General features: G+C 41.4%; 1 protein-coding gene across 1 annotated transcript in view; it reads right to left on the bottom strand.

Moving 5' to 3' along the window:
- The window catches only part of ush2a (Usher syndrome 2A (autosomal recessive, mild)), a 286,437-nt gene that overhangs the window by 80,030 nt on the left and 191,946 nt on the right, over positions 1-14,461 (bottom strand). The window contains exons 59-62 of the mRNA XM_049604025.1: positions 14,328-14,440; positions 12,429-12,651; positions 10,942-11,110; positions 10,601-10,822 (exon numbers count right to left, since the gene is read on the bottom strand). Of these exons, the coding sequence (XP_049459982.1) occupies positions 10,601-10,822; positions 10,942-11,110; positions 12,429-12,651; positions 14,328-14,440 (727 nt within the window). The remainder of the gene's footprint in view (positions 1-10,600; positions 10,823-10,941; positions 11,111-12,428; positions 12,652-14,327; positions 14,441-14,461) is intronic.

The following is a 14,461-nucleotide window of genomic DNA, read 5'->3' as shown; positions in this document are numbered from 1 at the left end:
AGTTTATATATGTAACGATATACAAATGTCACATCTTGAGTTGATGATAGAGAGCACCAAAATCATCTACCCAAAATCATCTACCTTATGCGACATAAGGAATGAGTGGGACAATCCACCAAACTGTAAATGAGCTACGGTATAAATTCAAACGTTGAACATTTTGAGAAATATACCTATATCTTTTGTTCTGAAAAGAGTTTTATGTTTTCCTTTCCCTCATTGAGACTATGAATAAAATGGGTTTTGTCTTGTACAAGACACACGTGTAGACGACAGGAAAAAGGTGCCTGTTGGTGAAAATATTTTTTCAGCGCTGCCAGTCCCCTGGACATTAAATCATCATCGGGTCATCACTGACATGAGTGAACACACTGCTGACACAGCACACAGGCGTCAGATCAGTGCAGAGCACTGGAGCAAAAACACCAACACATCACCGACGGTATGATAATGACATCCACCAACAAGTTTCACTCTCACTGGTTTCACTGACATGGAATACTTTCAAAACAGGTAGAGTCATACAATGCCATTGTTTTCATGATTTCAACACATAACTGTTGTTCACAGTGTGGCACTGTCAGAGAAAATAACAGGGTCCGTCCTCTGAAATTGTTGACTATGGGTTTACTGTGTTTTAAAGGTCCAGTGTCTAGGATTTTGTGGCATCTAGCAGTGAGGCTGCAGGACTGAAACTTCTCCCATGTGCCAAGCACGTAAGAGAACTATGTTGGCCAATGTGAAAACGTGAAACACTGTCCCATCTAGAGAGCCAGTGTTTGGTCTGTCTGTTCTGGTCTTTGTAAAACATTCTGATGAACTCTGTGGAAGAGGACCTGCTTCATATGTAAATATAACTGGCTCATTCTGATAACAAAAACACATTTTATCAGGTGATTATAAACTAATGAAAACACAGTTACGAATATTATATACCATGTCTGCCAATACATGCCCCTTAATTCTACACACTGGACCTTTGATGTGTCAGGAACTCAGCACATGTACCTGGCATCATCACTGCTACTTATTTATTTTTGTTGTATTTGAGTTATTGTTTATAGTTGTTTCTAAAACTAATTTAATTTTCAGTGAACTTCTGCTCAATATCTCGGTCACAGCTCCTGAAATACTGATTTTAAGAATCCTTAGCTAACATGTTTGTTAAAAAAAAAAAACAACAAAAAACTACATCAGCTCTCCTCAAACTCTCAATAAATATATCAACCTCAAAAATCCAGTATTGGTTGGGTTCCAGTACACACACATGCACACATTCACTGCAGGAAGAAGTGTGTGTGCTTGTGTGTGTGTCTCTGTGTGCACGAGCGCACTTTGTGCTCCAGAGGGGCCAGACTATATGCCATGTCGAGAGATGAAATCGCAGTGGATTGACTTCCTCACACAGTGCACAGTGTTCCCCTGTGGACACACATATGTGGATGTTGGGGCAGCGCGCACACACATAATCAAAGACACACACATACACACCTACTCTTTTCCCAGCTGACTGGTTGTCCTCTTGTCTTCCTGACGTTTTTTTTTTTTTTTTATCTCAACAACATTACCAGCTGGGCATGTGTGTGTGACATTGTGTACATTTGTGTGTGTGTGTGTGTGTGTGTGTGTGTGCGTGTGCATCTTTGCATGTTTGTGTCTTGAGTGTTTGTTTCAGTGTGTGTGTGTGTGTGTGTGTGTGCTGAGCTTAGGGAAATGCTTTGGTGGCAGTTATATTTTCACCACTCTACAGGGATTCACTAAAAACTGAGACACAGCAAGCAGCTGTTCACGTGTGTTAAAAGTGTCTGTGAGAGAGAGAGGGACTGAGATGGAGATAGAAAAAGTGATAAAGAAAAGAACTAAAAGAGTCTGACAAAGTTTTAAAAGAAGGGAAAAAAGACGGAAAAACAAAAGATGTGGGATGAGTAAAATTAGCCTAAATAAAAAATGAAACGTGTATTTTATAGTCTTCTGTGGATGTATGCAGAATATACTGTGCAATGGTGAAAATGTGTCCAGTGAGATTTGGTAATACTGTTTCTACTTTGGGAGCTATCTGGCGCTAGTCTCTAGATACAGACTCCACATTCAGTGAATGTAGAGTCTGTAGGCAAACCCCGGAGATCTTGCCTCCAGAAGAAGAGCGGAAGAGCCCTGGTTTCCGGTTTTAGGCCACGGTCCACGTGATATTGACCAATCACGTTTGAGCTGGCTGCAGTTGTTGCCAGGTTAAACAGTCCGTGCGGTAAACTAACGAGGCGGAACATAATTGCTGTCACTGCAAACTCTGAATCCATCGCAATGGTTCAGCATATTTACTTATATATAAACGGAAGTCGGAACAGAAATTCGCCTCCTCAAACCGGAATGCCAAAAAATTGGGGGTCTGCCCCCAGAGGCTGTATTGCCGTCTGCCGGTAGTCAGACGCCGAATACAGTCGATGGGTTCCGAGAATGATCTGGTGCAGACTACTGAGCAAATCTGGGCTGGAGTCTTGTGTGATCTTGGGACTCTCTGAAATCTGAGTATGTCGTGTAGATGGGCGTGGTTTTGCAGGACACAGTTGTGCATGCTTTGGCAAGTAGACTTTCAACCTGCGTGCATGTTTCTAAGGCTGCACAACAAAATCCTGAATTATTTGGTTTGATGAAAATGAGAAGTTTGACTGAGTGGCAAAGTATGCACTAGTTTTATTTCTAAAGCTTGGAAAATAGGAAAACCTGGACAGAATAATACAGCATATAATATGAGATAAATTGAACTGCTGCATTGCCTGTTTGAGCATCTACTGATGCAAGATACTACATTGATATCAGAATACAGACCCCCACCACCCAAATCTCAGCAGATTTTGTTGTTGAACATAATTTGGTCCATCTGAATGTCAAGATATTTTAACACTATTTAGTTGTACATATTTTCCAGTATCACACAATGATGGTCAGTTTATGAATTTATCAGCAATCAGGTAAAAGTCATTTGAACATCTGCAGAAGTCTAGCTGTGGTTGCAGCAGTGCCAGCAGTACAAGTAGCAAAAATCTAAGTGTATCATTGTAAATCAATGATCACAAAAAAAATAAAATAAATCTCTTTCTGAAGTTACAGTTAGGCATGGGGTGTCCTGTAGGTTTAATCTTGGGGTTACGGCAAAGCTTAGGTTGATAAACAATTTTTAAGGTTACAGTTTTGCCAACTTATACGACAACACGACCTATTGTGATCTGTAGCAGGATGAAGGGTCCCAAGTGAAATACCAAGTTTTTACAAGTTCTGCTTAATTTCATGATTCCCACCTGATCTCGCAAATCTAGCTACTTCAAAAGGTGAAGCTGTAAACACAGAAACCTCTAACACTTGAAATTATTGTTCTTAGGAACCTTAAAGCTTCCATTTCAAAGAATTTTAGTTTTACTGTTTTGAGTCTTTTGTTTTCAACTCAAGTGTCGTCTCATGTGAGGCAGTTGTTGTTTTTTTGTTTGTATGGAAGTTCCACATAAAATAAGAAATTAATGTGATGAAGTACAGATTAGATTACTAGATCATGATATATACCATTACCATAATATAAAATTAGATAAACTACATGTCGTACAACAGTCAGACATGGAAACAGAGCAGATGCATTCACCTCATAAGTAATCCCTGATGATCTCAACTAGCCAAAGCTTACACATTCTGCCCTCAACCCTACCAGAGTCATGGTAGCTGACAACACAATGGCCTATGGTCCACCTCCTTCAGGTCATCCATCATTGTCATTGATGTGATCTGGGAGTTGTTGAGTTAGGGGTGTGGCAGAGGCCCCAAGTAACACCACAATGCTAAAAACGTGCTGGTCATCAAGTAGAGGTTCTCTTACACCTACAGCCTCATTTCCATCATGCAGTATGGTACGGTTCAGTTCAGTTCGGTACGCCTTTTTTCTGTTCCCACTGTGAAAAGTTGTGGATGGTACCAATGGAACCGCTCTGTACCTTCCCCATTTTTGGTCCCCCCTCTGCTGGGGTACCTAGCACACAGATCTGGTACTAAAAGGTGGAGCTGTGAACACTGCAGTCCATTGATTGGTCAATAGCGGACAGTCACTCTGCTCAGGGCTGAGTTGTGGCTGGTTTTGAAGGTTGTGTAACCACTGTGTATAGTGTGGAGAGTTTTACATATATTACTAAACTGTAACTATAAAATGAAAGGATGTTTTGCTGCCTCTGGCAGCAGCTGTAGTCTGAGAAAAAAAATTATTTAATTCACTGGGTCGACAGCCAGCATCTTTTAAGGTGGAACATTTACTTGTAATGTTAAGCAATGCATGACATGAATCCATCAACACACCATTCCATTGGATTTATTGGCTCTCTTGGATGACATACCCTTTTAGTAATGAGTGGCTCTTCAAGCATTTAGGAATATATTATTGTTGACGGGATTATGTGAACTGCATATATTCTAATCCGCACTCAGGGGGGAAAAAAAGCGTTGCAGAGCCTCGTTCCTGTGGGCTATGGCAACAGTAAACCTCTGTGCTTGCCTTAGAAGAGACTAAATGCACAAACCCACTATTTTTAAATATCCCATCGAGAGTGACTCATTGCAGCCTGTTCTGTTTGTTCTGAAAATGTCGGAAGTGCACATCCATTCTGTTGACAATCAAGAAGGTGCAGACTTCCATTTGTGTCACCAGTGATGAGGAAATACAGTAAGTGCTGGACAAAGCAGCAGCAGTGTGACAACAACTCCACCAGCAATTAAGGGTACTGTGGATCTAGGGTCTGGGTACCATGTCTGAAGGGTTACTGTTGGTTCCAAAGGTACCATACCAAAAGTGTTTGGTGGAAACAGGGATTATTTGTTAATATAAATGCTTCTGAGTCTTGGGTCCATCTCCAGAGGTAATAACTTCTTGCTTTTCCACAGAGTGGTGGAATGGACGGTGTCAGAATAAACAACACTTTTGACCAAGTGCAACTTTAAGCAGAAGACTGGAGGGAATATAAGGTAATGCATGACATAAAGTAGCATCAGATTTACAAGAATTTAGAACAGAATTTAAAGTGGGATTTCCACAAGGCACTGAGACATACCGATTATAATACTTCGGCTAGCTTTTCACAACCTTTTTAAGTGCAGAATAGACAGATTTTACCTGCACCAAAAATTCTACAAATTATATCTTTTAAGCTACTCTTCTTGTATTTCAAAAGCATTTACATTTCTATGTTATTGCTCACGCAAGTGAAGTGTAATCTTCTGAAATTAATAATAATACTGGGTAATCCACCTTCACGAGCCAAATGAACTGTTAAGTGTGTCTGACAAAATTTTAAATATAACAATGGGCACCTCTGTCATATAATCTCCATGATGTGCTGAATAAAAGCCACCACTCACTGTAGTGTTGAGTTAAAAGTTGAATAGGAACAAAAGGTTTTAATGCTTGCAAAACTCATTTATGCAAATAAAATATTCTGTCACGGTATTTTTTTACAACTACATCCTCTATTAATCAGTTTTTTTTTCACAATTTGATATGTCATGGGTCTAGATCTGTGTGTTGGGTTGTGTATGTGAGCTCAATCTGCTGCCCATACCTGGAAGTTAATGTTAACTTTCAATAAATTCACAATGTATAACCCTAACCCAACATCAACAATTACACAAAGGCAAATAAACTGTGAACACGTGCACACCTACACCCACACACATGCATGCACGCACACACACAAACACACACAGCAGACTGTCCTCATCTCTGTGCTCCTGACAGCCTCTGGTTTTATTCTTGCCAGTCATTAAAGTAAACCTAATAGAAAAGCCATCATCATAAATACATTAACAGAGAGAGAAATGTCTTCCTGTGTTCAGAGAGTACTCGATCTTCTAAAGCATCCAGACGCTGCTGTTTGGAATGCACTACTGTTGGCCATTTGCTACCCATCATTGATGAGGGGCTTTTGGCAATGATAAACACACACACACACACACACACACACACACACACACACACAGACATGCACACTCAGAAACAAATCAGTCTTTTGGCAGAGACAATGAAAGGATGTGTGAAGGATGTGTGTCTCTTTGCATAAAGAAACATGTAAAAATGCAGACGCATTCAGACACATATAGAGAACCAGTCAGCCACATACAGAAAGTGAAGCATGCATGCACCAAGTTGAAGTAATAAACCATGCACACTTGCACACACTTATACACACAAATGCATCCACTCTCACAACTCCGCCAGGCTCTGAGTGAGCTAGCTTAACTACTGGGATAATTTCCCTCCAGCAAATGGTCACTGTGCCCTTGAAAAACATATTTGATTATTACTTTTTCTCCCCCTCCTCTTTTTTTCTTTTAGCATCATCACAGCCATTTTCATCACGCGCTCTGATGATGGCACGGCAAGGCGCGTTAAGATAACACCCCGGCACCGCCAGGCTTTTAACACTTAAACGGTGAAAAGGGATATTCAGATTTGTCCTTGAACGTTTGGATGGGGCCTGCTGGGCTGGGACAGAGGGAGGGAGTTGGGGAAGGAGTTAAAGAAATGCATACATCTTTAAGATTCACTTACTTTAAGAAAAAGTGAGGTGGGGAGGGCATTTATGATAGCACCCACAGTGAGAAATGGGAGAGGCGGGGTTGAAGGGCAGATGGAAGAGTTAAAGAACTGTACACTATAAAGAAAAAGTGTGAAGGGGAAATGATTAGTGGAGCGCGCACAGTGAGGCAGGGGACTTTGGGAGAGTCAGGGAGCAACGGGAGGCCAAAGACACCACACACGTTCCTTTAAACACCATCTAATCTTACCTAAGTCTTAGCTAAACATCTTACATACAAACTCAGAGAGAGAAGAAAAGAGGAGCAAATGAGGAGCTTAAAAGTTGGACTCGAACCTGCAGCACAGGAGGAAATGCTGCAAGAAAACTGAGGCACTCCTGTCCAAAAACAAACAGTATTTAATCTACTTGAAAGTGAAATGAAAGCTGTTTAAACAAACTGGCAGATTTGGAAGGGAGGGATTTAGCATGGAGACTTTGTGTTATTGTATAACAACTAGAGAATGCTGAGGAAAGGATTATAGAGACTATCTCAATAATACCCCAAACTCTAAAACTGTCCAGAGCAGAAGCTAGGCCTGCTATTTAAGATGGTATATAAGTGTTACTTTACACAATTGCAGTTACACAATTAATATAGTTAGTAGGGCTGTACCCTACTTAGATTTATGTCAGTCAAATCAGATTTGGCTGTTTAATATGCGGTATTCGAATATTCAGCGATTCGTCTTTTTTTTTCATCCAAAGTTTTAAAGTTTGAACGGGGCTCAGCGAGATGTTAAGTGTGACAGCAGCATACATATAATATAGTTAACAAGCTAACTCCACTAACGATAAATGAGCATTGTGCAACATTTTTTTGCCGGCACTAGATTTCAAACAAAAGCCAGAGACTGTGTCATATTAAGTTGATGTGAGCTGTAAATTCACCACTTCCAAGCAGAGGAGAGATGATAATGTTATTTCGGAGCCTTACAATAAAAGTTTCTTTTCCTCTGTCCCGCTACATTGCGGACCTAGCTGTCTATACCAAAGAGTAGTGTGAAAGTCAAGAGTGCTCACTCCGTAGCAAAATTTGGGGACCAAAATGTCCCTTGAAGCAATCTCAGTCGACTAAGGCGTTCCGACTGATTCCTATCACCAACTCCCAAAGGACAGTCCTAGTAGTTAGGCACGTAAATTATAGAAAATAGATCTGAAACCTAAAAAGAGCACTTGTACGCTAAATGGCACACGCAGCTAGCACCTGACAATATGATGTCAGAAACACGTTGGACTCTTAAGTCGGACAGACGTTAAATTTTGGTTGGAATTACACCTCAGGTTGTGTGCACATCTATGAGCTTAACTGAGATAGGGATAAAATTGATTAAAACTGAAATATCTCCATCAAATGGGGATGACTCAGTACTATCAATGAGAAACAACTTTCTCTAATTGGGGTAAACTAACCAGGAATGACGTCAATTTAGTTAAACCCAAAGAAATGTCTCAGAAGAACACTGTCCATTGGCTAGGCTTTGTGTTTGTTTCTTGTGTTTCATTGTGGACAGGTTGGGTGAGATGATGTTTCTGACCCTGATTCTATTTCACCTGATTTACACTGGTTTCCTGTTTTGGAATAGTCCAGCTTTGAGCAGCTTTGTGTGTGTGTGTGTGTGTGTGTGTGTGTGTGTGTGTGTGTGTGTGTGTGTGTGTGTGTGTGTGAGTGCTCATACAATGGTGTGTTGTATATTTTTGTCTGAGCGTACATGTTGATGCAATTCACTGTGTATACACATGCATGCAATGCAATGATGTGTGGTTGTGTATGGTTGTTGTTGTGTTTTTGTGTGGATCCTTGTGTGTACATCTACATGTGCACATGTTCATGCAAGCCAGTATGTGTATCTGTTGCCAGACGGCTGTCTCCTGGCATTGCTGTTCCCCTGCAGTGTGTGTGTATGGTTGTTGACAGTGTGGACGGTAATGTGTGATAGATCGCACTTCAGGGACCCCATAATCACATCAGCCTAACCTAGTCTATCAGCTGGGCACAATGGGATACCCTTCACTCCTCCTTTAATCTGCTCCATCTAGCTCTTCACCACTCTTCTGTTCTCCCTGGGTTTTTTCTCTCACTTACTTTCCCCCTCTTTCTGAGTTTTTTTTTCCAGTTTCCTTTATTTTATGCATATTTTACATTTTTTTTTAAAGTTCTCTTTCTTTCTTTCTTTCTTTCTTCCTTTCTTTCTTTCTTTCTTTCCTTCCTTTATTCATTAATTCCTTTCTTTCTTTCTTCTTTCCTTCCCTCCTTCCTTCCTATTTTTCTTCCTTTCAAAAATCTGTCTCTCACTATATCATTAAAAATACAGAACCCCGGACATGGTGAGAGGCAGCAATGAGAGTGAGTGGTGCCAAGGTTAAGTAGCATATCCTATAATAGGTGTTGCTGTGTGCATGTTGTGTGTGTTGGTGTGAGTGTCTTGAAACAGACGTGTGGGGTCGAGGTTGCATAGCCGGCCCCAGGGCTCCCCGACAGCGCAGTGCACCCGGCAAATGGCCCTTAGCCTCGCTAGCGCCGCTAGCCCTACGATCCATCATACCATATGTTCTCAATGGGGAAGCTAACGCTAATGACTGATGAGTGGATGGGAAGGGGGCACATAAAGGAAGGGAGGGTGGACGAGTAGGAATAGAAGGAGAGAAGGAAGAGAAGGTGGTGGATGGAGAGAGGGGAGCAAGAGGTCAGGGGAAAAAGAAAAGGGGGTGGGGAAACAAGTTGAAGAAAGTAAATATGAAGTTGACAAAGGAGCGGAGGAGATGTGAAATAAATTTCAAAAGGAGATGGAGAGGAAGAGGAGGTAGGGAGCATATGCACTCCTTGGGAGGCCACCTCAAATGAAGGATGACCATATAGCTTTCTCTGTTGGAAGAGAAAAGGATCTCGTGAAGGAGAACAAAAAAAGAAACAGAGTAATGGTATAGAGTACAATACGTCAAAACAAATAAACAGCTATTGCTCCGTACATGAGATCAGTGTTTGAGAATAAAAACTCTAAAAGAGAGTTTTACTGACAATTTCATGAATAGAAAACATGTTGGAGGAAAAAAAATGAAGCAAGAAAAAAGATTTTTATACTGTGGGAGAGAAACAAATGATAACAGACATGAAATTACAAAAAAAAGTACTGTTGCTGCTTTCTATGAACTTTTTTCCCAGCATGGATGTATTTCTGTGTGTGTAGGGATGTTGTGTGTGCGTCAGTGTGTGTGTGTGTGTGTGTGTGTGTGTGTGGGTGTGTGTGTGTGTGTGTGGGTGGGTGTGTGTGTGTGTGTTTGCGGATAGGCTAATGGAGTACTATAGGCCTGCACATATGGGCCATTGTTTATGTGTGATGAATAGAGTCCACGTGTCTCTCCCTGGCACTCAACACTAAGCGAACCCTGCCGAGGGCACCCTGTTGACTCTGTGTGTGTGTTTGTGTGCGTGTAATATGTCTATACGTGTGAAAGTGTGTTTGTGTGTGTTTGCGTGAAGGAGAGAGAATGAGTGCGTATTTGTCCTGCTGTGTGCTTGGCAGTGCCCTCAACGGTGCCATCCCGAGTGTGTTTCATCATCATCTGCCATGACAAAGATGTCTAATGACACACACATACACCCACACCCGCATATACACACACATGCACGGTCCCATCTGTGCCATGGTATCCGGGTGCTTTGGGACACTGCGGGAGAGGAAGAAAGGGAAACGACCCCACGTTCCTGCAGCATGTGTCTACCTCAGCCCTCTTTGCTTCACTCTCTTGTGCTATCACTTTCTATGTCTCCCTAAACTCTGACAAAATCCTTTGTGGGACAGAGTAACTTGTTTTCCAAACAAATGGCCTTTTTTGTTGATTTTACAATACAGAATATTCTCAAAACAAAAACAGGCTCAGAAGCCCGTTAAACTTAAAACAATGTGTTTTCATTGTTGGACACACTTATTGATATATGGAAGTATTCCAACAACAGTAGATGTTTCTGCTTGTATCTGTGTTTCTTCACTCACCTGCGGTAAATGTATGCACCTCCCCCCTCTCAGCATCCCCGCAGCACACCAGTGTATCATCTACAATCCGGCCTCCACAGCATTGGACCCCATAGCCATCATGGAGGCTCCCACTACAGCAGAGCTGGCCGCCTTTCATGGAGTAAGGAACCCCCCCACAGCAGCTGTCACCCAGCCCTACTGAGACCCGGCCCTGCGTGTGGTCAGGGCAGCACTTTTCATCTACAAAGACAAGGACAGATGAAGGAAACACTACGACATGGAGAAGATTAGACTCAAGTCAAGTACAAAAAGAGCCAATCTCATGTGAGTGCAAACATATGAAGTGATCTGACACTCACTGGTTTTTACATGAACATAGTATCCTCCACAGCACTGGTGGTTAGGGAGAGCTGGGAGCAGTTTGCCATTGCAGCAGACTGGGTTGGAGGAATTAGTCAAACTCAGGTAACTGCTCTCACAGCAATGATGATGTGGTTTCTTAGTGTACAGTAGTCCACTGCAGCAAACCTGGATGACATACAATTGATCACACATATAAGATATATGATATAAGATATATATACACATATTAAATTCACACAAACATACAGACACATTTAACTGTGCATTAAAATCATGGGACTATCTGCCAAAGAGGGGGCCATTTGATCATTACAGGGAATGTTCCTGTGGCACTGTTATCACAATCTAGCTCAAAGTGTGTGACAAAAAGGGAGACCACAGCCCCTTTTTTTGGGGCCACACTCCCTAAAAATCATTGTATAAGAGCTTTCTTCATACATACCTCACCAATAATACCGATACACAATGTTTGTGTGAGAACATGTTTGGGATACAGGTGATTTTTTGTACCTGACTATTTGTTTGCGTGTGCTCCATCCAAGTATGCCCACTTGCAGTACTTAAGTAGGTGTGTATGTATGTATTTGTAATAGAGCTTCAATGTTGTTATTGTTTGTGCTGTGGATAAATGTATGGCGGGCGGCTCCACTGTGCCAATTTGGCTGGCATTCAATGACACAAGGATGGAAGTGAACGCAGATGACAAGTTAATCTGTTTAGAAAAATTAATCACTGCGAGGATGACCGTGCATCCCACTTAAATAGCGTGCACTCAGAAGAAGAAATGTGAGGTTGTGTATTTGTCTGTGGGTCCCTGTGTTTCTTTTTGTGCTTGTGTGTGTGTGTGTTTGTCTGAGGTCTGGTGACTAATATCCTGAGGGAGTACACAGCAACAATGTATTCTCCTCTTCAGATCAGGAGCCAAAGCAAAGACCCTGGACTTCTGTCTTGTTTTACACGCTGTTGTTGTTGTACAGTGAAGGTTTTAATGATTACTCATGACAAGTTCTAGTTAAAAGAGGCTCTCACATTCAGGTGAAAAGGGCACAGGAGAGAGGATTACAGCAGAAGAAAGATGAAAGACCAAACATAACAGAGCCGAGCAGGAGAGAGGAGAAATATTAACCCCCAACATGCATCACTCAGTGCACCCATAAACAACATTTGTGTTATGTTTGCTTTTAAAGACATTATGTTGTATATGTCAACAACACACTTTCATTACATGTTGCATACAGAAGTGTGCGTTGTTCCGAGGGGAGACTCAATTTTGACACAAAATGAAAAATGCAGTCCCCATTCAAAACAGTCAATATTGGATGGCTTTAAACCTCCTCCAGCCGAGCAGTGTTACAGCATTGCAAGTAATGCAAGGATCGTCCATGCAAAATGTATGTGATGAGTGATCAATAATCTGGATGAAGATTATTCCATAGCCCCACCTCATACAGAATACAGCACTTCATGACCAGAGCATAATCACCTGAATGTCAGGATGGAAGCAGGACATCCCACACACACCATGACCGGCAGGACACTGCAGGTAGGAACATCTGAACCTTACACCACCTGCACCTCCTGCCTCATCCCCCACAGAGGATGTGGCCCCTGTTGACCCACATGACCTCAGGGTCCGTCTTAAGACAGCATAGCCAAGCATTATCCCACTGGGTCTGCCTGGATGGGACCAGTCCAACCTCACCACCCTGATAGAGAGACAGAGAGAGAGAAAGAGGGATGGGAGTATGTTCTCCTTCACACTCCTTTCACACTACTGGGACACACACAAAAACTTTGTCATGCTCGAACACTCACACACATGCATTCGCGCATGGTTAATGCCTGAAAAAGTTGAGTTACAGCGTCAGGGTGTGTGTGTGTCTTTATACACTTCTCACTATTGATTTTCCTCTTTTTTATCTCTGACATCTTTGGCAAGGGATAGACCTGTGTAGTAACACGCAGAGTTACAACTTCCACACGCTCCTAGACAGGAAATAAGCCACAAATCACCACTTCCTGCTCAAATGCAAGATTTGAAACACTGAGATTTAGGTCAAACGGGAGAAGAAGAGCATTTTAAGGGTCAATAAATATAACTGACTGCAAATAAAATGTCAGTTTGCCATCATATTTTATTAATTTTGGAAACTTCTGCGTAATCTGATTACGTTATAATGTCAAAATACAAATAAAGCTGTAGTAGGTAACTTTTATAAAAAGATCTTTTTATCCCATTTGCTGAAACTGTCACCTTATTGACTAACCAGTACATGTGACAGATAATCTGCGGAAAAAATAGATTTTATCTGCTTCCTTGTAGTGAATCTAATGGCATTTGCTATAGGAGTCTCTAAAGCAGCTGTCAATTATGTCAATCACTGCTCATGAACGGTGGTTAAACTGTCAATTTAGGCAACGCTGATCAAATATCAATCAAGATTCTATTACTGTATTACCTATTTCTTACCTCAAATGTTTCCAGAATCATATTTTAGTGTACTGTTTATCTGTAAAATGAGAAAGTTTTGTGACCTGGGTACCATGCTGAAAACATCTGAGGTGAGAAATAGGCAATGCAGGAACAGAATCATGGTTCATATTTGATAAGTGCAGCCTAGTTTGGCTGCAGTTCACGAACAGTGATTGACATGATTGACAGTGGCGTCCAAGACTCCTCAGCTCTGGCTGTTTTCCTTTAGCCCCGGTAAATTCTAGCAAAAGCCATTAGAAGCACTACGAGGAGGAGAAACATGATTTTGTTTTTTCAGGTTATCTGTCTCTTGCACTACTGTGTGAATACAGTGACAGTTTCAGCAGTTATGACAAAGTTACTTTCCTAAAAGTTACCAACCGTAGCTTTTAGAATATAGCTATAGTGTATGCAAAAAGTGTAGTATTTCAATCTTGACAGACTACTTTAGACAAAAACATGCAACAATTGCTGTGTCTTCAAAAACTGTAGGTTTTTAAGTAGCAAGAAAAAATATGGTTATAGTCCCTTTGCCCACAGATCTGGTTTTAAAGTACAACTGAAATTGTGTAACAAAAAACAGTTCTAATAATGATATTTATTACTGATATACTGGTTACTAGTGCTAATTAAAATTACATTTTCATACCATGCACTTGTTCCTAATAGCCTACATCTTGTGCTGCAGACAAAATAGCTCCACCACTGTTACTCTGTTTGTCCCAGATGTATTGATTCTGTTGTGTCAAACATGCAAACCAACCTTTTGCACTGCTGATAAACATTAACGATTAATACAGTCAAACCGAAAGCTATTAAGTAAAGCATAAAACTAGAAATGACAACACTCTCAAAACGGTTTAGACTGTATATTTTCTTCCAAAAACTGGCAGGATGTCTCTGTATTACCTGGGACTGATCACGTGTGCCTGTGGCGGGGCCAGGTCGGCAGGCATGTCCTCTACCGTAGTTGTCTGAGTTACTTTACTCCGCACACATGCATACACAGTACACACCCCCACCTGAAATACACAAACACAGCA

This window comes from Epinephelus fuscoguttatus, linkage group LG2 (assembly GCF_011397635.1).
Source record: "Epinephelus fuscoguttatus linkage group LG2, E.fuscoguttatus.final_Chr_v1".
NCBI lineage: Eukaryota > Metazoa > Chordata > Actinopteri > Perciformes > Serranidae > Epinephelus > Epinephelus fuscoguttatus.
This window is presented reverse-complemented; position numbering and strand designations above follow the sequence as displayed.